The 23865-nt window shown below is 40.1% G+C and overlaps 2 protein-coding genes across 4 annotated transcripts in view; both read right to left on the reverse strand.

Moving 5' to 3' along the window:
* Positions 1-14024, reverse strand: part of RCBTB2 (RCC1 and BTB domain containing protein 2) — a 64322-nt gene extending 50298 nt beyond the window's left edge. For all 3 annotated transcript variants that reach the window (XM_043891909.1, XM_043891904.1, XM_043891899.1), the window contains exon 1: positions 13862-14024. The gene's annotated coding sequence lies outside the window, so the exon portion shown is untranslated. The remainder of the gene's footprint in view (positions 1-13861) is intronic.
* Positions 14025-22965: 8941 nt separating this feature from the next.
* Positions 22966-23572, reverse strand: LOC122686767 (60S ribosomal protein L6-like). Its single transcript, XM_043892003.1, has one exon. It carries the CDS (start codon positions 23555-23557, stop codon positions 23024-23026), a length of 534 nt encoding a protein of 177 aa, XP_043747938.1. The 5' UTR covers positions 23558-23572; the 3' UTR covers positions 22966-23023.
* Between the last annotated feature and the right edge of the window lie 293 nt (positions 23573-23865).

The following is a 23865-nucleotide window of genomic DNA, read 5'->3' on the forward strand; positions in this document are numbered from 1 at the left end:
CATGGATTTACATGTATTCCCAATCCCGATCCCCCCTCCCACCTCCCTCTCCACCCGATTCCTCTGGGTCTTCCCAGTGCACCAGGCCAGAGCACTTGTCTCATGCATCCCACCTGGGCTGGTGATCTGTTTCACCATAAATAGTATACATGCTGTTCTTTTGAAATATCCCACCCTCACATTCTCCCACAAAGTTCAAAAGTCTGTTCTGTATTTCTGTGTCTCTTTTTCTGTTTTGCATATAGGGTTATCGTTATCACCTTTCTAAATTCCATATATATGTGTTAGTATGCTGTAATGTTCTTTATCTTTCTGGCTTACTTCACTCTGTATAATGGGCTCCAGCTTCATCCATCTCATTAGGACTGGTTCAAATGAATTCTTTTTAATGGCTGAGTAATATTCCATGGTGTATATGTACCACAGCTTCCTTATCCATTCATCTACTGATGGGCATCTAGGTTGCTTCCATGTCCTGGCTATTATAAACAGTGCTGCGATGAACATTGGGGTGCACGTGTCTCTTTCAGATCTGGTTTCCTCAGTGTGTATGCCCAGAAGTGGGATTGCTGGGTCATATGGCAGTTCTATTTCCAGTTTTTTAAGAAATCTCCACACTGTTTTCCATAGCGGCTGTACTAGTTTGCATTCCCACCAACAGTGTAAGAGGGTTCCCTTTTCTCCACACCCTCTCCAGCATTTATTGCTTGTAGACTTTTGGATAGCAGCCATCCTGACTGGCGTGTAATGGTACCTCATTGTGGTTTTGATTTGCATTTCTCTAATAATGAGTGATATTGAGCATCTTTTCATGTGTTTGTTAGCCATCTGTATGTCTTCTTTGGAGAAATGTCTGTTTAGTTCTTTGGCCCATTTTTTGATTGGGTCATTTATTTTTCTGGAATTGAGCTGCAGGAGTTGCTTGTATATTTTTGAGATTAATCCTTTGTCTGTTTCTTCATTTGCTATTATTTTCTCCCAATCTGAGGGCTGTCTTTTCACCTTGCTTATAGTTTCCTTTGTAGTGCAAAAGCTTTTAAGTTTCATTAGGTCCCATTTGTTTAGTTTTGCTTTTATTTCCAATATTCTGGGAGGTGGGTCATAGAGGATCTTGCTGTGATTTATGTCGGAGAGTGTTTTGCCTATGTTCTCCTCTAGGAGTTTTATAGTTTCTGGTCTTACATTTAGATCTTTAATCCATTTTGAGTTTATTTTTGTGTATGGTGTTAGAAAGTGTTCTAGTTTCATTCTTTTACAAGTGGTTGACCAGTTTTCCCAGCACCACTTGTTAAAGAGGTTGTCTTTTTCCATTGTATATCCTTGCCTCCTTTGTCAAAGATAAGGTGTCCATAGGTTCGTGGATTTATCTCTGGGCTTTCTATTCTGTTCCATTGATCTATATTTCTGTCTTTGTGCCAGTACCATACTGTCTTGATGACTGTGGCTTTGTAGTAGAGTCTAAAGTCAGGCAGGTTGATTCCTCCAGTTCCATTCTTCTTTCTCAAGATTATTTTGGCTATTCGAGGTTTTTTGTATTTCCATACAAATTGTGAAATTCTTTGGTCTAGTTCTGTGAAAAATACCGTTGGTAGCTTGATAGGGATTGCATTGAATCTATAGACTGCTTTGGGTAGAATAGCCATTTTGACAATATTGATTCTTCCAATCCATGAACACGGTATGTTTCTCCATCTGTTTGTGTCCTCTTTGATTTCTTTCATCAGTGTTTTATAGTTTTCTATGTATAGGTCCTTTGTTTCTTTAGGTAGATATACTCCTAAGTATTTTATTCTTTTTGTTGCAATGGTGAATGGTATTGTTTCCTTAATTTCTCTTTCTGTTTTTTCATTGTTAGTATATAGGAATGCAAGGGATTTCTGTGTGTTAATTTTATATCCTGCAACTTTACTATATTCGTTGATTAGCTCTAGTAATTTTCTGGTAGAGTCTTTAGGGTTTTCTATATAGAGGATCATGTCATCTGCAAACAGTGAGAGTTTTACTTCTTCTTTTCCTATCTGGATTCCTTTTACTTCTTTTTCTGCTCTGATTGCTGTGGCCAGAACTTCCAACACTATGTTGAATAGTAGTGGTGAGAGTGGGCACCCTTGTCTTGTTCCTGATTTCAGGGGAAATGCTTCCAATTTTTCACCATTGAGGGTGATGCTTGCTGTGGGTTTGTCATATATAGCTTTTATTATGTTGAGGTATGTTCCTTCTATTCCTGCTTTTTGGAGAGTTTTAATCATAAATGAGTGTTGAATTTTGTCAAAGGCTTTCTCTGCATCTATTGAGATAATCATATGGTTTTTATCTTTCAATTTGTTAATGTGGTGTATTACATTGATTGATTTGTGGATATTAAAGAATCCTTGCATTCCTGGGATAAAGCCCACTTGGTCATGGTGTATGATTTTTTTAATATGTTGTTGGATTCTGTTTGCTAGAATTTTGTTAAGGATTTTTGCATCTATGTTCATCAGTGATATTGGCCTGTAGTTTTCTTTTTTTGTGGCATCTTTGTCTGGTTTTGGAATTAGGGTGATGGTGGCCTCATAGAATGAGTTTGGAAGCTTACCTTCATCTGCAATTTTCTGGAAGAGTTTGAGTAAGATAGGTGTTAGCTCTTCTCTAAATTTTTGGTAGAATTCAGCTGTGAAGCCATCTGGTCCTGGGCTTTTGTTTGCTGGAAGATTTTTGATGACAGTTTCGATTTCCTTGCTTGTGATGGGTCTGTTAAGATCTTCTATTTCTTCCTGGTTCAGTTTTGGAAAGTTATACTTTTCTAAGAATTTGTCCATTTCATCCAAGTTGTCCATTTTATTGGCATAGAGCTGCTGGTAGTAGTCTCTTATGATCCTTTGTATTTCAGTGGTGTCTGTTGTGATCTCTCCATTTTCATTTCTAATTTTGTTAATTTGGTTTTTCTCTCTTTGTTTCTTAATGAGTCTTGCTAATGGTTTGTCAATTTTGTTTATTTTTTCAAAAAACCAGCTTTTAGCTTTGTTGATTTTTGCTATGGTCTCTTTAGTTTCTTTTGCATTTATTTCTGCCCTGATTTTTAAGATTTCTTTCCTTCTGCTAACTCTGGGGTTCTTCATTTCTTCCTTCTCTAATTGCTTTAGGTGTAGAGTTAGGTTATTTATTTGGTTTTTTTCTTGTTTCTTGATGTAAGCCTGTAATGCTATGAACCTTCCCCTTAGCACTGCTTTTACAGTGTCCCATAGGTTTTGGGTTGTTGTGTTTTCATTTTCATTCATTTCTATACATATTTTGATTTCTTTTTTGATTTCTTCTATGATTTGTTGGTTATTCAGAAGCGTGTTATTTAGCCTCCATATGTTTGAAGTTTTAACAATTTTTTTCCTGTAATTGAGATCTAATCTTACTGCACTGTGGTCAGAAAAGATGACTGGAATGATTTCAATTATTTTGAATTTTCCAAGACCAGATTTATGGCCCAGGATGTGATCTCTTCTGGAGAATGTTCCGTGTGCACTTGAGAAAAAGGTGAAGTTGATTGTTTTGGGGTGAAATGTCCTATAGATATCAATTAGGTCTAGCTGGTCCATTGTGTCATTTAAGGTTTGTGTTTCCTTGTTAATTTTCTGTTTAGTTGATCTATCCATAGTTGTGAGTGGGGTATTAAAGTCTCCCACTATTATTGTGTTACTATTAATTTCCTCTTTCATACTCGTTAGCGTTTGCTGTACATATTGCGGTGCTCCTATGTTGGGTGTATATATATTTATAATTGTTATATCTTCTTCTTTGATTGATCCTTTGATCATTATGTAGTGTCCTTCTTTGTCTCTTTTCACATCCTTTATTTGAAAGTCTATTTTATCTGATATGAGTATTGCGACTCCTGCTTTCTTTTGGTCTCCGTTTGCATGAAATATTTTTTTCCAGCCCTTCATTTTTAGTCTGTATGTGTCTCTTGTTTTGAGGTGGGTCTCTTGTAGACAGCATATATAGGGGTCTTGTTTTTGTATCCATTCAGCCAATCTTTGTCTTTTGGTTGGGGCATTCAACCCATTTACATTTAGGGTAATTATTGATAGGTGTGGTCCCGTTGCCATTTACTTTGTTGTTTTGGGTTCACGTTTATACAACCTTTCTGCATTTCCTGTCTAGAGAAGATCCTTTAGCATTTGTTGAAGAGCTGGTTTGGTGGTGCTGAATTCTCTCAGCTTTTGCTTATCTGTAAAGCTTTTGAATTCTCCTTCATATCTGAATGAGATCCTTGCTGGATACAGTAATCTAGGTTGTAGGTTATTCTCTTTCATTACTTTCAGTACGTCCTGCCATTCCCTTCTGGCCTGGAGGGTTTCAATTGATAGATCAGCTGTTATCCTTATGGGAATCCCTTTGTGTGTTATTTGTTGTTTTTCCCTTGCTGCTTTTAATATTTGTTCTTTGTGTTTGATCTTTGTTAATTTGATTAATATGTGTCTTGGGGTGTTTCGCCTTGGGTTTATCCTGTTTGGGACTCTCTGGGTTTCTTGGATTTGGGTGGCTATTTCCTTCCCCATTTTAGGGAAGTTTTCAGCTATTATCTCCTCGAGTATTTTCTCATGGCCTTTCTTTTTGTCTTCTTCTTCTGGAACTCCTATGATTCGAATGTTGGGGCGTTTCACAGTGTCCCAGAGGTCCCTGAGGTTGTCCTCATTTCTTTTGATCCTTTTTTCTTTTTTCCTCTCTGCTTCATTTATTTCCACCATTTTATCTTCTACTTCACTTATCCTATCTTCTGCCTCCGTTATTCTACTCTTGGTTCCCTCCAAAGTGTTTTTGATCTCATTCATTGCATTATTCATTTTTAATTGACTCTTTTTTATTTCTTCTAGGTCTTTATTAAACAGTTCTTGAATCTTTTCAATCTTTGTTTCCAGGCTATTTATCTGTAACTCCATTTTGTTTTCAAGATTTTGGATCATTTTTATTATCATTATTCTAAATTCTTTTTCAGGTAGATTCCCTATCTCCTCCTCTTTTGTTTGACTTGGTGGGCATTTTTCATGTTCCTTTACCTGTTGGGTATTTCTTTGCCTTTTCATCTTGTTTAGATTGCTGTATCTGGAGTGGGCTTTCTGTATTCTGGAGGTCTGTGGTTCCTTTTTATTGTGGAGGATTAACCCAGTGGGTGGGGTTAGACAATTGGCTTGTCAAGATTTCCTGGTTAGGGGAGCTTGTGTCAGTGTTCTGGTGCGTGGAACTTGATTTCTTCTCTTTGGAGAGCAATGGAGTGCCCAGTAATGAGTTTTGAGATGGGTCTATGTGTTAGGTGTGTCCTTGGGCAGCCTGTATGTTGATGTTCAGGGCTATGTTCCTGCGTTGCTGGAGAATTTGCGTGGTATGTCTTGCTCTAAAACTTATTGGCTCTTGGGTGGTGGTTGGTTTCAGTGTAGGTATGGAGGCTTTTGGACGGTCACTTATTACTTAAAGTTCCATGTAGTCAGGAGTTTTCTGATGTTCTCAGGTTTTGGGCTTAAGTCTCCTGCCTCTGGATTTCAGTTTTATTCTTCCTGTAGTCTCAGGACTTCTCCAACTATACAGCCCTGATAAGAAAACTTCTAGGTTAATGGCTAAAAGATTCTCCCCCGTTAGGGACACCCACAGAGGTTCACAGAGTTACATGAAGAAGAGGAGAGGGAGGAGGGAGATAGAGATGAACAGGAGGAGAAAAAGGGGGACTCAAGAGGAGAGAGACAGATCTACCCAGCTGTCTGTTCCCAGAGTGTTCTCCGTAGCCCAGTCACCTACAAGGATTCACAGAATTGGATTGGGAAGAGAAGGGGAAAGGAGGAAATAGAGGTGTTCTGAGGTAGAAAACAGAGAGTCAAGATTGGGAGAGAATAATCTTCGGTTTAAAAATAGGGCTTCTCTTCTTTTTTTTTTTTTTTGTAAGGTTATAGTGTATTGAAAATGAAAATTAAGGAGTAGTAGAGGAGTACTAGAGGACTTTAAAAGAAATAAGAGAAAAAGAAAAATAGAAAATAGAAGAGAAAAAGGAAAGAAAAAAAAGAAAAAAAAGGAAAGAAAAAGAAAAAAAAAGAAAAAAAAAATTTTTTTTCCCCCTAATTAAAAAATCGTAAAAGTCTGTGGAAATGAAAGTTAAGGAGTAATGGGGGAGTAATAGGGGATTTTAAAGGAAAATAAAAGAGAAGAAAGAAAAAAGAAAAAAGAAAAAAAATAAAAAAATTTAAAAAAAAAAAGAGAAAAAAGTAAAATTATATCTAGGAGTTTCTCTGGAGCTGTTGCGGTCAGTGTGGGTTCGGCTCAGTTTCAGATAGCTCCTCGTTCCAGCTGACGCTTCTCGATATCTACAGGCCCCTCCGGTGTAGTCAGTGTTTCCTAGAGGGATTTTAATCTGTTGCACCAGTCCCTTCTGAAGCGGTTCCCTTTGTTTATTTGGCTTCTGTTTGCCGGTCTCTTCAGAGCCTCATTTCTGCCCTGACACAGGCGGGCGGAGGTGGACTCTTATTCAGGTAGCTAGTTCCGTCGCTCTGCGGCGCAGGGAGGGGCTTGCGCTGCAGGGAGAGGCTGGCGCTGTGTGGACAGGCTTGCGCCGCGGGGATGGGCTGGGGCTGCCGGGAGGGGTTGACGCTGCGGGGAGGGGCTGGCCCTGCGGGGGCGGGCTGGGGCTGCCGGGAGGGGCTGACGCTGCTTTCTCCGTCTGCGCTGCTCAGGCTCCCGGCTGTTCTATATGGAGCGCGCCCCGCGCTGCGCGAGGTTCCAGCCCTCGGGTGTTCCACAAAAGCGCGGAAGGAAAAGCTGCGCCTGCTCTCTGTGCCTTCCCCGTCAGAGCGGTCCAGGCAGCCAGGGGCTTGGTGGGCGCACTCTCCCCAGGTGTGGCGCGCCCCCTCCCTTCCGCGGACCTAGTCTCAGTTTCCGCTGGCGCCAGTCGGGTGCGCGCGCCTTCCGCCCTCCGCGTCCCCAGCCCCAGTCCCCGCCCGCGCCGGTCGGGTGCCTGCGCCCTGTGTCTCGCCACGACCTTCCCCTCCCCCCTGCCTCCTGCCTCCGACGGGGCTGGGCGGGTCCGCAGCCTGCGAGCTCCTCTCTGGACCCTCTCGGTCTCTTTGTTCTGCGAACGGCCGGCAGTGTGTTCGGGCCGGTTAATTTACTCTCTCTCTTTTGGTCTCCCACAGTTCAAGTTGGTAACTCACAGAAGTTCCCTCCGATTGTCCTCAGGGCACTCGGCCGGACCCTACCCCAAGCAATGCCGCCTAAGAGCTCCCGGGACGGATCTCCGTCCTTAGCTCTTTTGTCTCACTTTTTATCTTTTATATTTTGTCCTACCTCCTTTCGAAGACAATGGGCTGCTTTTCTGGGCGCCTGATGACCTCAGCTAGCGATCCGAAGTTGTTTTGCGAAGTTTGCTCTGCGTTCAGTTATTCTTTTGATGAATTTGTAGGAGAGAAAGTGGTCTCCCCGTCCTACTCCTCCGCCATCTTGGCTCCTCCCCCCGAATCTCTGTAATATTTTAAATGGGCTTTCTAAGTGGCACAATGGTAAAGAATCTGCCTGTCAATGCAGGAGACACAAGAGATGCACGTTCGATCCCTGGATCAGGAAGATTCCCCTGGAGAAGGGAATGGCAACCCACTCCAGTATTCCTGGCTGGAGAATACCATGGACAGAGGAGCCTGGTGGGCTGGAGTCCATGGAGTCACAAAAAAGAGTTGGACATGACTGAGCAATTAACACTTTCACTTTCTGAGAACTTTAGGTTTTTTCCAGCAGTCTGGTTAGAAGAGTTGAACTCAATGTAACAGTGGGATAGCTTAAAGAAAGAGGAGATGAATTTGAGAAGATTTTGAGAAAATATTGGTTAACATATTTCTCTATAATAATAGGTCAAAAGACTGAAGTATAGTGTAAACATGGCTTTTTTGTGCACTGGGAAACCAAGGAATGCATGTGACTCACTTTATTGCAATTTTTGCTTTATTGTGATCTGGGACCCAACTTCCAACATATGCCTGGGTGGGTTGCATGTTTTTTGGTTTTTCATTGCATATAAGGGTTGTGTTTGTATCATACTGTTATCTATTAAGCATGCGATAGTATGTCTAAAAATGTACATACGTTAAATAAAAAAGGATAAAAACTCCTAAGTCTCATCTGAGCCTTCAGTGAGTCATTATCTCTTCCTCGTGGAGGGCTTGAAATACTGTGAGAATTACCAAAATGTGACACAGAGGCACAAAATGAGCAAATGCTGCTGGAAAAAAAAGGTGCCAAAAGAGTTGCTCAACGCAGAGTTGCCACAAACCTTCAATTCATAAAAAAACAAAAAGCAAGATATTTGCAAAAGCACAATAAAGGTGTAGTGTGATTTTAAAAACAGGCCAAAGGAATAGGGTATGTTTTGATCGATGCTGAGACTCTCATATAATTCAATCATGATATGCATTTTTGATAAAAAGAAATTTTAGTAAAAGGCTACATGCACACACTGAAAACTAGCTTCATGTTTAATGGTGAAATCCTAACAGCATGTCTGTTAAATATAGTAATAAAACAATGGTTACAATTAGATGAGAAAGTAAAGTAAGGAACTGATGACTTAAAAGGACACAGAGGAAAAACAAAAATTTTTTTTTAACTGTGTCTCACAGCTTGCAGGATCATAGTTCCCTGATCAGGGATTCAACCCAGGCCCTGGAAGTGAAATCACCGAGTCTTAACCACTGGATGCCACGGAATTCCCAGGATACAGACAATTTATCATTATTTATTGACAATGCAGTTAGATTTTTTTGGCTGAGGGATGCTCACAGCCTCTTTTCCCTACCCCATTACTCTATTCCAACTTTGAGATTGATCAAGTTCAAAGGCACTTTTTGGCTACTGCCCTCCAAGAATGGAGCTGTTATTGTACCATTCTGTCCAGTGGGAGGCACTGGGAGTGACTCTCGTGAGTCCTTTTTTAGAAGGCTTGAGGGGAAAAAAATGTCAGAGTCCCTTCTTGAGAGACAGCCAACAACATACTAATTCCATTTGTGGCTTTTCATTCCTTGTTGCCTGAAAGGCAGAAGCTCAGTGATAATCCCGTTGCCCCAAGTTAGTTCAGTCGCTCAGTCGTGTTGGACTCTTTGTGACCCCACGGACGGGGGCAGGGCAGGCTTCCCTGTCCATCACTGACTCCCCAAGCATTGGAGCAAATGCTTTTATGCTCTAGTACGTGCTTTTCTTGACCAGGTGCTCTGGTTAGTGCTTATCCTGCATTGCAGGGGCAAGAGCCAAGATCATGGTTCCATGCCTGTTTTGTTTATGTCATGTAGGCATATGTAGTGGGTTGCCATTTCCTTCTCCAGGGGATCTTCCTGACCCAGGGATTGAACCCAGGTCTCCAGCATTGCAGGCAGACTCTTTACCATCTGAGCCACCAGGGAAGCCCCTAGTGTAACAGTGTAGCCTAATCTGCTTGAGTTCAAGGCTCCCAGTGAAAGTCATCAGAGTATAACAGTGCCCTGCTTTCTTTGTGTGTCTGTGTTCAGGTACTCTTCTTGGGGGACCTTAAAGAAAACAGGTTCAGAATAGGATTTGAGTTTTTCTGATTCTCCTTGTCAAAAACCACCTTAATCATTCATACTTTTGGCTTAACTGAAATAGATCCTGAACAGCCAAGAATAGAAACTGAAAAACTTTTAGAAATAATAGTTTAGCAACATAGCCAGTTACAAAATCAATATACAAAAATCAATTAGAAAACTATAAAACTACTGAGACAAAGGAAGGCGAAATAGAGAAGAATATTGTATTGTTTTTAGAGAGGAAGATTCAATAATGTAAGGATGTCAATTTTCCTAAAATTAGTTTGTAAGTCTAATGCTATCCTAATAAAAATCTCAATATTTTCATTGAAATAACTTAAAAATCCATTTGAAAGTGTATTTTGGCAGAGCCCTTTTGAAAGCAGTTTGACTTTATGTATTAAATTTATTCTTTGGCTCAATAAACCCACCTTTAGGAATCTGTTAATGTGAAAAGATGTATGCAGATGGCTATAAATCACAGTATTTGGGCAGGGGTAGGGACTGCTCCTAGTGGAATATGAGCTCTTAATTCCCCCACCAGGGATCAAACCCCGACCCCCTATAATGGAAGCACAAAGTCTTAACCACTGGACCACCAGGGAAGTCCATCACAGCATCTTTATAATTAGGAGAAAAGGAAAAACAGCCTATATATTTTATGGCAAGTTAATTAGAAAAATTAAAATATGAAGAATACTATTGGTGACCTACCTAAAAGTCACCCTCCCTTCCTTCTTTCTTTTTTTCCTTTCTTTCCTCAATTCTTTCTTTCACTTTGTACTAGGAAAAATTTCAAACATGTACAAAAATGGAAAAAATGATTAATAAGCCCCCATGCATTCATCATTCAGCTTCATCAATTAGCAATCCACAGCCAAAATGGGTTTTATCAATATTTCTCTCCACCACCATATTATTTTGAAGCATCTTGTCATTTCATCTGTAAATATTTCAATTTGAATATTAAATATTCAACACATAAGTATGTAAAAGTTCTTAAACAATAAGAACTCTTTTGTAAAAAATGTAACTGAAATATTATCATCCTTTCACAGATTTCTTGATGAGAAGACATCTTTTCTGAGTTCAAATTTTTAATTACCTCACAAGTGCCTTATATACTTTTTTAACAGTTTGGGTGACTCAGGACTCAAAGTCTACACATTGCAATTCACTGATACATCTTTTAAGTCTCTTTTAATTCACAGGTTCCCTCTTCAGTTCCTTTCGTTTCCTTGAAATTTATTTCTTAAGTTATTTGTCCTCCGTTGTTGCTGTTGTTCAGTTGCTGTTTGTGACCCCATGGACTGCAGCAGGTCAGGCTTCCCTGTCCTTCTTGTCTCCCGGAGTTTTCTCAAATTCATGTCCATTGAGTCAGTGAGGCTGTCTAACCATCTCATCCTCTACTACCCTCTTTTCCTTTTGCCTTCTCCTTTTATCCTCTAGATTTTCCAAATTCTGGATTTTCCTGAATGCGCTCTTCATACTTCCCATAAATTGGTCATTGATAGTCTGGAGCAGCAATCCTCAAACTTTTTGGCACCAGGGCCCAGTTTTGTGAAAGACAGTTATTTCATGGATGGGTAGAGGGGGTGGTTTCAGGATGATTCAAGCACATTAACATTTATTGTGCACTTAATTTCTTTACTATTACATAAGCTCCATCTCAGATCATCAGGCATTAGATCTGGGAGGCTGGGGACCCCTGATTTAGAGTCTTGGTTAGATTCAGGTTCTTTTTTTCCCAGCAAGATAATTTCTTCTTAGATAATGTTGTATCCTTCCATCAAGAGGTGTGTGATGTTAGTTACTGTTGGTGCTTAGTGCATATATCCATACTATACTGAATGCGGTCTACTGATTAGATTAGCATCTAGTATTATAAATAGTGATAATCCTAACTCCATCATTTCTCCTCCATCTATTAGTTGGAACACTTTTATAAAGGGAAACTACTTTCCTCAATGAGTTGGTTTCCGAGTGATATAGGGAGACCAGAAAAGCATTTAATTCTTTTTCTTAATTTGCTAGTTTGCAAAATAATGAGCTGTTTCACTCACAGTCTCCAACGGTGATCAAATGAGTTTGTCTGTTGGTATCATTGTGAATTCGTGGATTTAAGCTTGCTTCATGTGTTTCATTGCTCATGTGTTTTCTTGCTCACAGAACCCTGTTTCGTTTAGGTAGTAATGCAATTAGTCACAGAGAAGAAATCTTGGCTTCTGTGAGCACATTTTATCAGTGCCTTCTCATTGGCAGTGTCTGTGGTGGGCAGGTGGCTAATCCTGGATGTAGACACTTATGAGAAAGGTCACATTAGAGAATGACCTCGCCACCCACTCAGCTGCCCACTCTTCCCTTCAGGCTTTTCTCATATTGTCACATGAGGACTTGATGTTTGAAGAGCTGCTGCTGAAGCTTGGAACATCCCAGTGGAGACATATGATATTCATGCAGACTTATGAATACACACTGTAGTTATAGACTTATTGACAGGGAAAGATATATATGATATGTTGCTGATACACCTATTATTAAAATTATCTACATAAAATCGAACATAAATGTGTACATATGCACCAAGACCTATCTGGTCTTGGTGGTTGTTGTTGTTCAGACACTAAGTTGTGTCTGACTCTTTGTGACCCCATGGACTGTAGCATGCCAGGATCCTCTGTCCTCCACTATCTCCTGGAGTTTGCTCAAATTCACATCCTTTGAGTTGGTGATGCTATTTAACCATTTCATCCTTTACTGCCCTCTTTTCCTTTTGCCTTCAATCTTTCCCAGCATCAGGGTCTTTTCCAATGAGTCAGCTCTTTGCATCACGTGGCCAAAGTATTGGAGCTTCAGTTTTAGCATCAGTCCTTCCAATGTACAACGTTTATTTCCTTCAGGACTGACTGGTTTGATCTTGCAATCCAAGGACTTCCCAGATGGCTCAGTGGTAAAGAATCTTTCTGTCAATGCAGGAGACCCAGGAAACATGGGTTCAATTCCTGGGTCAGGAAGATCACCTGGAAGAGGAAATGGCAACCTACTCCAGTTTTCTTGCCTAGAAAATTCCATGGACAGAGGAGCCTGGTGGGCTGCAGTACATGGGGTCAAATAGAGTTGGACATGACTGAGTGACTAAGCATTCATACACCTGGAATTATGTTCATTTAAATATAAAGGTAAATATTAATAGTAGTTATCTCTGAGTGGTAAGATGGTGAATTTCCAATTTATTCCTTGTATATTTCTGTAAGGTTGAAGGTCTAGATTTTGATGTGAATAATAAACTTTTTTTTAAAAGTGTGATTTTGAGCAACTCTCGTTTAATTCATGTTATTTGTAATGATTTTGCCTCAAATAAACATCTCATCATAAAAATTATTTTTATAAGACCCCATAACTGGCATCACTTGATTTTTCTCTGTGGCACAATCATCGGACAGGAAATGTTTTGATTCTAGAATAACATTTCCTGATAAACATTTGTTGGGGACTTTTAAGCATTTCCTGATCTTTTTTTTTTTCCTCTGTGTATCTTATCGTTATAATTAACAATACTCTGTAGCCCAGGGGGACATAGTTATCCTGCTGGAGAAAGAAAAAAAAAAAAAAACTTTGAGAAAAGCATGCACTTTATTAGAGAAATATTTCCCAGTCACCAAGAGAATAAGATTGGCACAATTTTCACTTAGTGGTAAAAATGATAAGTAGTCTCCTGTTAGCCTACTTGTAAGAAATTTGTATTTGTTTGGCACCTTTAATTCTCCCAAGAAATTACATATTCTTAAAGCCGAAAAGATGTTAAAATCTTTTCGGCTTTAAGAATATTCTTGGCCTCCAGAGTAAACTTGAAGAAGAGCCTTTTTTCCTTTAGTTAATTACCCTTTGCATGGCTGATTCCACCAGGCCTTCAACACAGGGAGCCAGGGCCATGCTGACCATGACAGTGGTCAAAGGAAATGGAATCAACATGCTAGACCCACGTGCTGTGTGCCCTATGTTACCATAGACACTGTGGCAAATTTGATGAACGCGATAACCTTGCTCTCACAGACCTCATGAGCTTGTACAGACACACCACGAAGGCATGCGGGGAGACAAGCTGGAGGTGAATCTAGAAAGGCAGTTCCTTGAGGTGAATTCTCAGGTGAATTCTTAACAGAGATCAGATATGGTGTGGAGGATGGCGTGAAGGGGCAGATAATGTAGGGGGACAGATTGAGAAGCGCCCCTGGAGTCTAGACAAGACAATGCAAGCATGAATTTGAGAAGTCATTTGGGGATGGAAAGGAGAAAAGAGGGATTAAGCAAACACTTACCTTCTAGGGTCTCTGGGGTCATTTCTCCCTTGTTCTCTCTTGACACCATGGAGCCTTTGGCAGAGCTGAATTTACTTCATCTGTGGGAAGGGAAACAGAGAGCAAGCATTTTTCCATCCATCCTCAGGTCGGAGCTCTAAAGGAGGAGCAGCTTGCTCCTGGCAGGCAGCATGGAAGTGGTGAAACTCTGAGCCAGGTTATCTGCAGATTTGTTTTTCCCTGCAATAGATCCACCCCATCACGTGATGAGTGACAGTAGAACTCACCTCCCCACAGACACAGGGATGTGTCCCTGACCCCAGGACAAAGACAGCAGGCCATCCATCCCGGGACCATATTATAGCCTTGGTGTCTTCTCCCTGTCCTGCCCTGAGTCTTCAGTGAGGTGATGTTGCTCACACCCTCCCTTGGGAGCATTCTTACAGCTTCATGATGGGCCTGGTTGTCTGGGGTCTTCCCATACCACTGGCTCTTCACTCAAATTGCCTTTTAGGGGACAGGCTGTTCTGAAATCTGGTCAGAGGTTAGACAAGGCCTCCCTAAGGCTTTTCTGATGACTTCTGACCATCTTACCTGGTGACTCACCGGTAAAAAATCCACCTGCCAATGCAGGAGATGCCAGTTGGATCCCTGTCTCGGGAAGATCCCCTGGAGAAGGAAATGGCAACACACTCCAGTATTCTTACCTGGGAAATCCCACGGACAGAGGAGTCTGGTGGGCTACAGTCCATGGGGTCACAAAAGAGTCAGACATGAATTAGCAACTAAACAACAAACAAGGCTTCAACAGCAGGGACTCAAAACTGATAATACCCTACAGCAGTCAGAGTCAATGTGCCTCCGGAGAAAATATTGTAGCAAATTTGGAGGAAAGGCTGAGACTGTCTTCCCTCCAAGCCATTCAGGACCTCAGGTATACTTTGGGTCAAGAATGCCATCCCCTGTGGTAAAAACACAAGGCATGGGTCAGTGGTGGGAGAGTTTAAGAGTCCCACCTAGAAGTAAAGTTGTGGAGACTGTATTACTTAGTACCAGTGTCTATTTAATCCTCTTCCCTTCTGAGATTTCTATCTAGTGTGCTAGTTCCTAGCTCAGGTTTGGCACCTCAGATCCAAGTCACTAGAGAAAACTTGGAAACCAATTTATGATCTCATTTTGCAGGGCCTGGTGTGATATTATTCCAAGGCTTGGTAGTATAGTCTGACCTGATAATCTCAAATATATCATAGAGAAATGAAGAACACAATGAAATTTCTAACTCTTTTTTTTTAGCTTTTTTAAAAATTGAAAATAGGTAATATTCCATTACATAAGTCTCAGGTGTACACCACTGTGATTATATATATATATTCTGTGTCCACAACAGAGAGATCACCACCAAAGGTCTACATTCCATCCATCACCATACAACTGACCCCCTTCACCCATTTTCTGACTTTTTTTGCACTAATTGAAATAAAATTTGCCATGTAATGGGCTGTGATAAGGCCACCTTCAGGGTTCCTAAATTAAAATTAGGAGAGAGGTTTGTAGGGAAATTCTGGCCCTGTTTCCTGGATCTACTCAGCCTGGGTTATGGATGAATCTCTGAACCCTTGTCTCAACATCACCAAACCGAATGGATATCCGTCCTTTCCCGAGTGGACTCCTGAAGTGCGGGAGATCCGGGTTCGATCCCTGGGTTGGGAAGATGCCCTGGAGAAGGGAATGGCAACCCACTCCATTATTCTTGCTGGGAAACCCCATGGACAGAGAAGCCTGGCAGGCTACAGTCCCTGGGGTTGCAAAGAGTCAGACACGGCTGAGTGACTAACACACACAAAAGGAGAAATGAACAGTGAGGCTTTGGGCAAATTAGGAATCGGTTGTTAGTCAGTGGTTAACAACAAGGGTGCAAACGAAGCAGGAGATACATCAAGAAACTAGGAAGTTGTGGTGCCATGCTGCCTGCCTCTGGCTGTGCCCCGTGGTCTCGGAAACTCCCTTCTCACCTCAACCCACTTCTAACTCCGATCTCTTCTGCTCTTCTCTCTAATTAGGATTTGACAGTAGCTCTTCTCTGGCTCAGCTCTGGCCTTCAGTGTCCTTTTGGTCTCTCAACACTCATTTCTGACAGCAGTGCTGACTCTTGTGACCTCTGTCTGTGACCAAGCTCTGTCACCTACTAAATTCATCAGAATGTCAGGCCCTGGTTTAACCAGTCTTCCTGGTTCCCTTGGCCTCAAATCCTCCTTCTCTTTCCTTTCCGCAATGGGGCCACTCAAACTAGCTCACAGCTCAGACAAGCCTCCCACGTCTCCCTAAAAACTCAAGAGAAATCGCTGCCCCAAATAGACAATCCTGAGAAAGCCCACAGCTTCCCTCTTCTGGTTTCAGTACTTGGGACTTGAAGATGATTGTTCTCATGGGCTTCCATGGTGGCGGTAGTGGTAAAGAATCTGCCTGCCAATGCAGGAGACTTAAGAAATATGGATTTGATCCCTGGGTCAACACGGCTGAAGTGACTTAGCAAGCACATGCACATATGATAGGGAACAAATAGTGAATCTTAGATATGAAGAAATAAAATTAATTCACATTTGTGGTATTGTTGCATTTTCTCTTTATATCGCTAAGAACTATAGGACATATTTTTAAAATCTCATGTATGGATCACTAACCTCGTGAGCAAAGAAAAGAAGGGAAACAATAAAAGTGAATTTACCAATCTTAATCTTTACTTAAAATAAGTTTAGGATTGATATGATATACCTAGGAATTTCTAGAAACAAGTAGAGAATGTTGTATTAAAGCTTTTCAGTTAATGGTGGTGGTTGGTGATTTAGTCCCTAAGTTGTGTCCGATTCTTTGCGACCTCATGGACTGTAGCCCGCCAGCCTCCTTGGTCCATGGGATTTCCCAGGCAAGAATACTGGAGTGGGTTGCCATTTCCTTCTCCGTTTCAATTATGATCATTGCTAGTGTCCTGGAATACCATTGACTTTTTAATACTGCTCTTGTAACACACCATCTTATTAGCTTGGACTTTCTTATTAGCTTGAAAAATTTGTAGATTCTCTTGGATGCACTGTTTGAACAATCAAGTTCTTTGGAACTGATTTTTTTCCCATTCCATTTTATTTCTTTTTTTTTTTTTGGCTCTGGTTAAGACTTCTAGAACTAAATTGAATGGAAATAGTAATGATGATATCTTTGTCATTTTCCTGACTTTAAATAGAATGCTTCTAATGTTTCACTAAGTAAGATAATTGTGGCAGATTTTTTATAATTACCCTTTATCACTTGAAGAAATATTCTTTCTGTTCCTAATTTCTAAAATATTCTTTTTGATTATTTAAACATCCTAGATAAATGTCTAATCTTATTGAATTGGAGGAGAACATATATAGCAATTATCCCTTATTTTAAAATTTATTAAGGTGGAAAATTATCTTAAAAGAGTTTCATGTCTTAAACCATTCTTGTATTCCTGGAATAAACCCTCGTCAGTCATGATAATTTTTGATAAAAGCCATGAAGACACTTTTATTGAAGAGGTCATACAGTTGGCAAATAAATATAAAGGTGTTCATCATCATTTGCCATTCAAGAAATCCACATTAAGACCATGATGGGATATCACTGTATACCCACAAGAATGGCTAAAATTAAAAATACTGACAACACCAGGTACTGGTAAGGATGCAGAGAAACTGGATCAATGATACATTGTTGGTGGGAAGTAAAAATGGTACAGCCACTTGGAAAACAATTTGGTGTTTTCTTATAAGTCTAAATACACAGTAACCATCTGATCTAGCAATTGCACTCTCGGACAAACCTAATGAACACCTGTTTGTGAATGTACATAGCAGTGTTCTGTAATAGTTAAAAACTGGAAACAGCCCAAATGCCCTTCAACAGGTGAGTGGTTAAACAAACTATGGTTCATACATACCATGATATACTACTCTGCAATCAAAAGAAATGAACTATTGATACAAGTAGTAACTTGGATATATCTCCAGGGAATTATGCTCAGTGAAAAGTGCCAATCTCAAAAGGTAATTCTGTATGATTCCTTTAGACAGTAATTTTGAAATAACAATATTTTAGAAATAGAACATGGATTAGTGGTTGCCAGGGGTTACTAACAGGGTGAGAGGAAAGTTGGATGTTGTAATAAAAAGCAACAGGAAAGATCCTTGTGATGATGGAATGTTTTATATGTTGACTGTAATGATAGATACATGAACCTACATGTGACAGAATTGTATAGGATTAAGTACACACCAATGTATACATGTTAAGCTAGGAAAATATGAATAGTGTCAGTGGATTGTATCAATGTCAATATCCTGGTTGTGATATTATACTAGAGTTTTGCAAAGTGTTGAGGGAAACTGAGTTGAAGATACTTTCTGTATTATTTATTATAGTTGTATGTGTATCTACAATTATCTCAATAAAAAATTCAATGGAAAATGGTTTAGTAATCTAAATTTCTTTAGGTTTTCTACTAAAGTTCCATTCTTTATTCTTCACCTGACTTATCTTGCACATAGTTCCAAGATAAGCAAATAATTGTGCACAATAACAAGATAAACTTATTTTGTAGATTATTTCTTAAAGATGAAAGAAGACAGGAAGATGGATACACATGCTCCCCACTAACGATAACTGAACATTCTTGTATGTAGTGTTTTTTTTTCAAGTGAGTCAGTAACATTAAGGATCATCTTCTTTAATTAAAAGAGTAGAGTTGCAAAGAAGACACGTGTTTGGATTTGGTCAGGCAGCACTTTTCTCTGATAATGAAGTACGTAAGACCGTCTGTTCTTAGAATTCATAAACCACACAGCCTTGTTCAGCTCTATCTGTTCCATCATCCTACCACTGCAGAATTGTTCTGTATGCTGCACTCATAATAAATGATGATTACTATGATTAATATTAATAACCCCAACAACATTATACAGTATAATGTCTCCAGTGATTACACTGAGAAGTTTGATAGGAATTATTTTCCTGAGCTCATCCTAAAATTTCTTCTTGCTCAGTATTATCTTGTTATTTCTATTTATTTCTCCCCTAAAAGCCCTCCCCATTACTTCCCTTGTAATTATAAGCTCACTAAAGTGAGGTCCTTTCATTTTGCTTTCCTCTCCACTGCCTGAAGCATTTTGGACTCTCAGTAAATGTTTCACTTTTGATGTTGACATCTTCAAATGGAGACAAGTGGCTTCACAAGCTAGGACAGTCATTGCATCAACCAAGATTAATTAGATAATTTGCTTCAAGCTCATTATAATTTTGGCTGTCCTTCAAGCACCCTGAGTTTTAAAAGATTACTGCTAATAACCCAGGCTTTTTCATTCCTTTCAGATTTGAAAAATCTGACCCAAAATGTTCAGGAATTTTTTATGGTTCCATTGTTTACAGTGATACTTAATTTAAATATATATATATATATAAGGTTGACTTTCGTCAGTTAAACATTGATAAATATTAATATTACTATTTTCAGATTTATTTTTTATTAAATAACACAGATCCATAGCAGATTAGCATATGAATTGATTAGTTTACAAACTCATAAGCAGAAGAATAACGTGCATAAAAAAATTTACTAAGCAGCTGTTGCACCACTTATTGCTCTGATGTTTTAGAAAACTGAGAAATGGAAGATAAAATGAGCAAACTACAGGAAATACATCTAAATTACAATAATATGACAGGTTAAATAAATTAAATTCTATTGCCTGAAGAGACCATGTTTTCTACAGTGCCTGTCAGAACAGTAAGCTCAGTGAAGGTGTTTAGTGAGTGTTCATTGAAATGGAGTTACCAACCCACTGGATATATGAATCTGCTGTTGAAAACAAATCCTTAATTATCCTGACGCTGAAGATGATAAATCAGAAGCCAAATCCAATGCAAGAGGCATTTATATTGACCAGTGTGTCTTGTTTGCTGAATGTGACCTGTAAAGCAAAAAGAATAATGTACTCTGACTGGAGATGTTTAGTGCCTTACCTACAGGAAGCACCACTAACCTGAGAGAAAAACAAAAAGAAAACATACATGAGAGAGATTCAATCAGAGGCAGTGAGAACTAGGTGTGAACCACAGAAGTGGTTACTCACAAGGAGTGTGGCTTCACATTTAGACTACCTACAGAGGTTCCACAGTTTCCATTCTGCAGTGTTGTCAACTGGTCTACCTCATGGTTACAAATTGGCGGACCCAAACTTGGTATAATTTCTCCAGATCAACTAAATAATTGATAACAAAATTAAAACACAAATGAAGAGCTTTCTATATGCCCAAACTTTGACAAAGTATGGGAGAACACCAAAATAATTATTTTTGCCTGCACCATGTGGCTTACCGGCTCATAGTTCCCCAACCAGGGATGAACTTGGGCCCCTACCAGTGAAAGCACCAAGTCTTAACTATTGAACCACAAAGAGATTCCCCCAAATGATTTTTTAATGGTTCATTTTACTTGGATAACAGGAGAAGCCTGATGATGGTAGTATTAACATAATAATTAATATATTAATATAACATGGTAGAAGATGGGTAAGGTTAATATACAGAGGTTACAGAATGAGGGCTCCTGACCACAGTCTCTGGCCTTGCCAGTGACTGAGATATTAGGAAATATCATTTTCTATCCTTATCCAGAATGGTTGACCTCTTAACCATAATTATCCCCATGCCTTTAATTCTTCCCGTAGATCCCATTTTCAGTGGTATCTCAAAATGGCTGAAACTAAGAGCAACTTAGAAAACATGTAGTTCCCAGCAACACCTGACTGTCTCATCTCTTGGCCAAGGGGCTTCTGAGGTGGCGCTGGTGGTAAAGAAGTGAAGTAATGTGAAAGTATTTCAGTCATGTCAGACTCTTTGCAACCCCATGGACTATACAGTCCATGGAATTCTCCAGGCCAGAATACTGGAGTGGGCAGCCTTTCCCTTCTCCAGCGGATCTTCCCAAACCCAGGGATTGAACCCAGGTTCCATGCATTGCAGGCAAATTCTTTACCAGCTGAGCCACAGTGGTAAAGAATCCATCTACAAATGAAGAGAGGAGGTTTCGATCCCTGGGTCAGGAAGACCCCTTGGAGTAGGAAACGGCAACCCACTCCAGTAAACTTGCCTGGAAAATGCCACGGACAGAGAACCCTGGCGGGCTACAGTCCATGGGGCCACAAAGAGTTGGACGCGACTGAGCACACGCACACATCTGTTGACCAAAACAGATTCTATCGCTGCCTATTCTTCAAAGAAATTAGAAAACGTCGACTATGATTTCTTCTGAATCCCTTACTGAACTTGAAGGCACTTAAATATTCCCAGAAATCAGTGTTTAAGGCCTAGAGCCATATGCCCTTTGGTTACATCTTTCTAGAGACCTTTATGATATTCAGCACTATAATTATAATAAGGATGCAATTTAATTAACAAACATATTTCTTTCTTGTCTAAAAGTCCAAAAATAATACAAATCCATGATTTAATGAAAAAACACTGGGTCAAATTTGTTTTGTCCAGCACCTAATTGCTAGCCTTCAGTGAGGCATCAGAACCCCCTGACCCCCAGCCTCCTCATCTATTAAATTAAATCAAATTAAATTAAAATGGACAACCCCCTCAAACCCTCCCTGTTCTAACACTCCTGAATACTGTAGAGAACTGAGAGAAGAGTAATCTTTTCTCTGATTATTTTGTAAGGTTTCCAATGATCAGTTCCATTCTTCTGGTCCCTTTGTACCCCAACCCAAATTGCTTGAATTGTTTAAGGGTAATTATCTATTAAACATGTGCTTGAACTACCAGGGATAGTGGCCAAAAGAATTTTAATATAAAGACATGTGAGCCTTCACTTAATTAAAAAAACTTCCTCTGTGTTTCATCAACTATTAAGTCAACTGCACTTACAATGGCCTTGAGATGCTTTTAATAAACTGTGTGACTCACCAGGAAGACAAAAGTAATAGATTCTCTCAGTGTTGCTGGTAAAAGCGTCCAAGCGAGGACATGATACGTGGTGCCAACCAGTATCTTGGAAAGAGATTGAAAATGGTTGTGACAAGAAAGGCAGAAAGTAGAAAGAGTGATAAATAAGTGCTATCCTTTTTCTGGGCTAATTGGTGATAACAACTCATGAAAAAAATATTCATGCTATTCCAGCAAAGAAAAGTAAGGATAATAAGAGACCACGACAAATAAATAAGGATGTTTATGCCGGTTTAAGAAGATCATCTTTCTTCCTCTGTGTTTTACTTCCTTTTCGGGCTGCTGACCTAGTCTATTTTGATAGTGATAAGAGTCACTTTGAGAGGTTTTACAAATACTGACTCTGCACAAGTTCGCAGTTATCTGTAAGCTTGTCCCCATGCTTCTTACATAGGCAAAAAGAAAGAAAGAAAACAAATGGTGCGATGCAGAGTTTGCCTTGGAATTGAGTATTCAGGGAAGAAAAGGAGGAAATGTATGTGAGTGTGTGTAAAGTGAGTAAGGGTGTGTGAGTGTGTGCCCTAGATGAGGCACGCTGATGAGGAAGTTATTCTTCAGAGGACCATGAGATTTAGCCCAGGAGCAGCGTGAGGCTTGTATTTCTCTAGGCTTCAGGTGATATTCCATCTCTACATCTTCTGTAGACACCTTTACAACTGGGACCATGAAAGATGGGCTCATGTGATGGGGTCCATTTGACTTTGCACAGTAAATAAATATGTCCCCTTCTCAGAGGCTTTATAGTTGGGTTCTAGATTTCTGAATAGGTGCGAGCAGAGTGACAGCCTCATCAATGATATTCTGGCCTTTCATGCCCCAGGGTCTGTGACATACAGGTCCCTTAGGTTTTATGAGACTTTAAGTTTTTTGCAGCAGTGGAGTAGGACATGATGGAGAGGGAAACTTTGTGTTTTTAATTCCGTTGCCCTCGTTATTCCCCTGGAATGCACTGTTAAACTTCATTCAGTCTATTTACAATGCAGTATGAAACTTTCCGTGGTGACTCAGATGGTAAAGAATCTGCCTGCCACGTGGGAGACCCAGGTTTGACCCCTGGGTTGGGAAGATCCCCTGGAAAAGGGCATGGCAACCCACTCCAGTATTCTTTTTTTTTTTTTTTAATGGACAAGTTATTTAATTAGGTTCTTTGCAAGAAGTTCAGAATACTACTTTGTGAGGGTAAATTCCATTTGTGAGAGCAAACACAGAGCGGAGGTAGCCCTGGAGCTGAGGGACAGCTTTGATTCTTCGCAGAATTTGTGAGTCCACAGCTTTCTGATCAACCTTGCGCTGCTCTGTGATCTTGTATTTCTCTCTCTCTGTGTCGAAGATCTCACCCTCTTGGTGTCTCGGCTTACGCAGCTTCTTCTTCTTGAAGTAAGTGTCAGTGAGATGTTCTGGGATTTTCACACCACTGATATCGATTTTGGTAGAGGTGGCAATGACAAATTTCTGGTGTGTTCTACGCAGAGGAACTCGATTGAGGGATAGAGGCCCAGTCACAAGTAGCAAGCCACTGCCCAGCTGCTTCAGGAAAATGACCCTCTTGTCTCTGTGGCGCCCCGTGAGGATGATGAGAACGGTCCCAGGAGTGATGCTGGCGCGCAGCTTCCTCACATGTTTCCTGAACGGTTTCTTGCCGTGACTCAACAGTTTCCGAGGCACATCTTCAGTGGGGTAATACCTAGGCATTTTGCGGCACTCCAGTATTCTTACCTGGAGAATCCCATGGACAGAGGAACCTGGTAGGCTATAGTCCATGGGGTTGCAGAGTCAGACACGACTGAGAGAGTAACACTTTCTCTTTTTCATGGAACCTAAGGTGATGTCTGAATCAAATGAATCAGTCTATTAAACAAATTGCAATATGTATTGAAACCTTATTATACTCTTTCTCCCAAGATATTGCCTACACGCATTTATAAACCCTACACATCAACACTTGCAGTTTTTAGCTCTTCCTATATAGTCTATAATACATACATATGTAAGTATATTGT

This window comes from Cervus elaphus, chromosome 30, assembly GCF_910594005.1.
Source record: "Cervus elaphus chromosome 30, mCerEla1.1, whole genome shotgun sequence".
NCBI lineage: Eukaryota > Metazoa > Chordata > Mammalia > Artiodactyla > Cervidae > Cervus > Cervus elaphus.

Coding starts and splice junctions, on each gene's coding strand:
- LOC122686767 (XM_043892003.1), bottom strand. CDS start 23,557: ATGCCTAGGTATTACCCCACTGAAGATGTGCCTCGGAAACTGTTGAGT.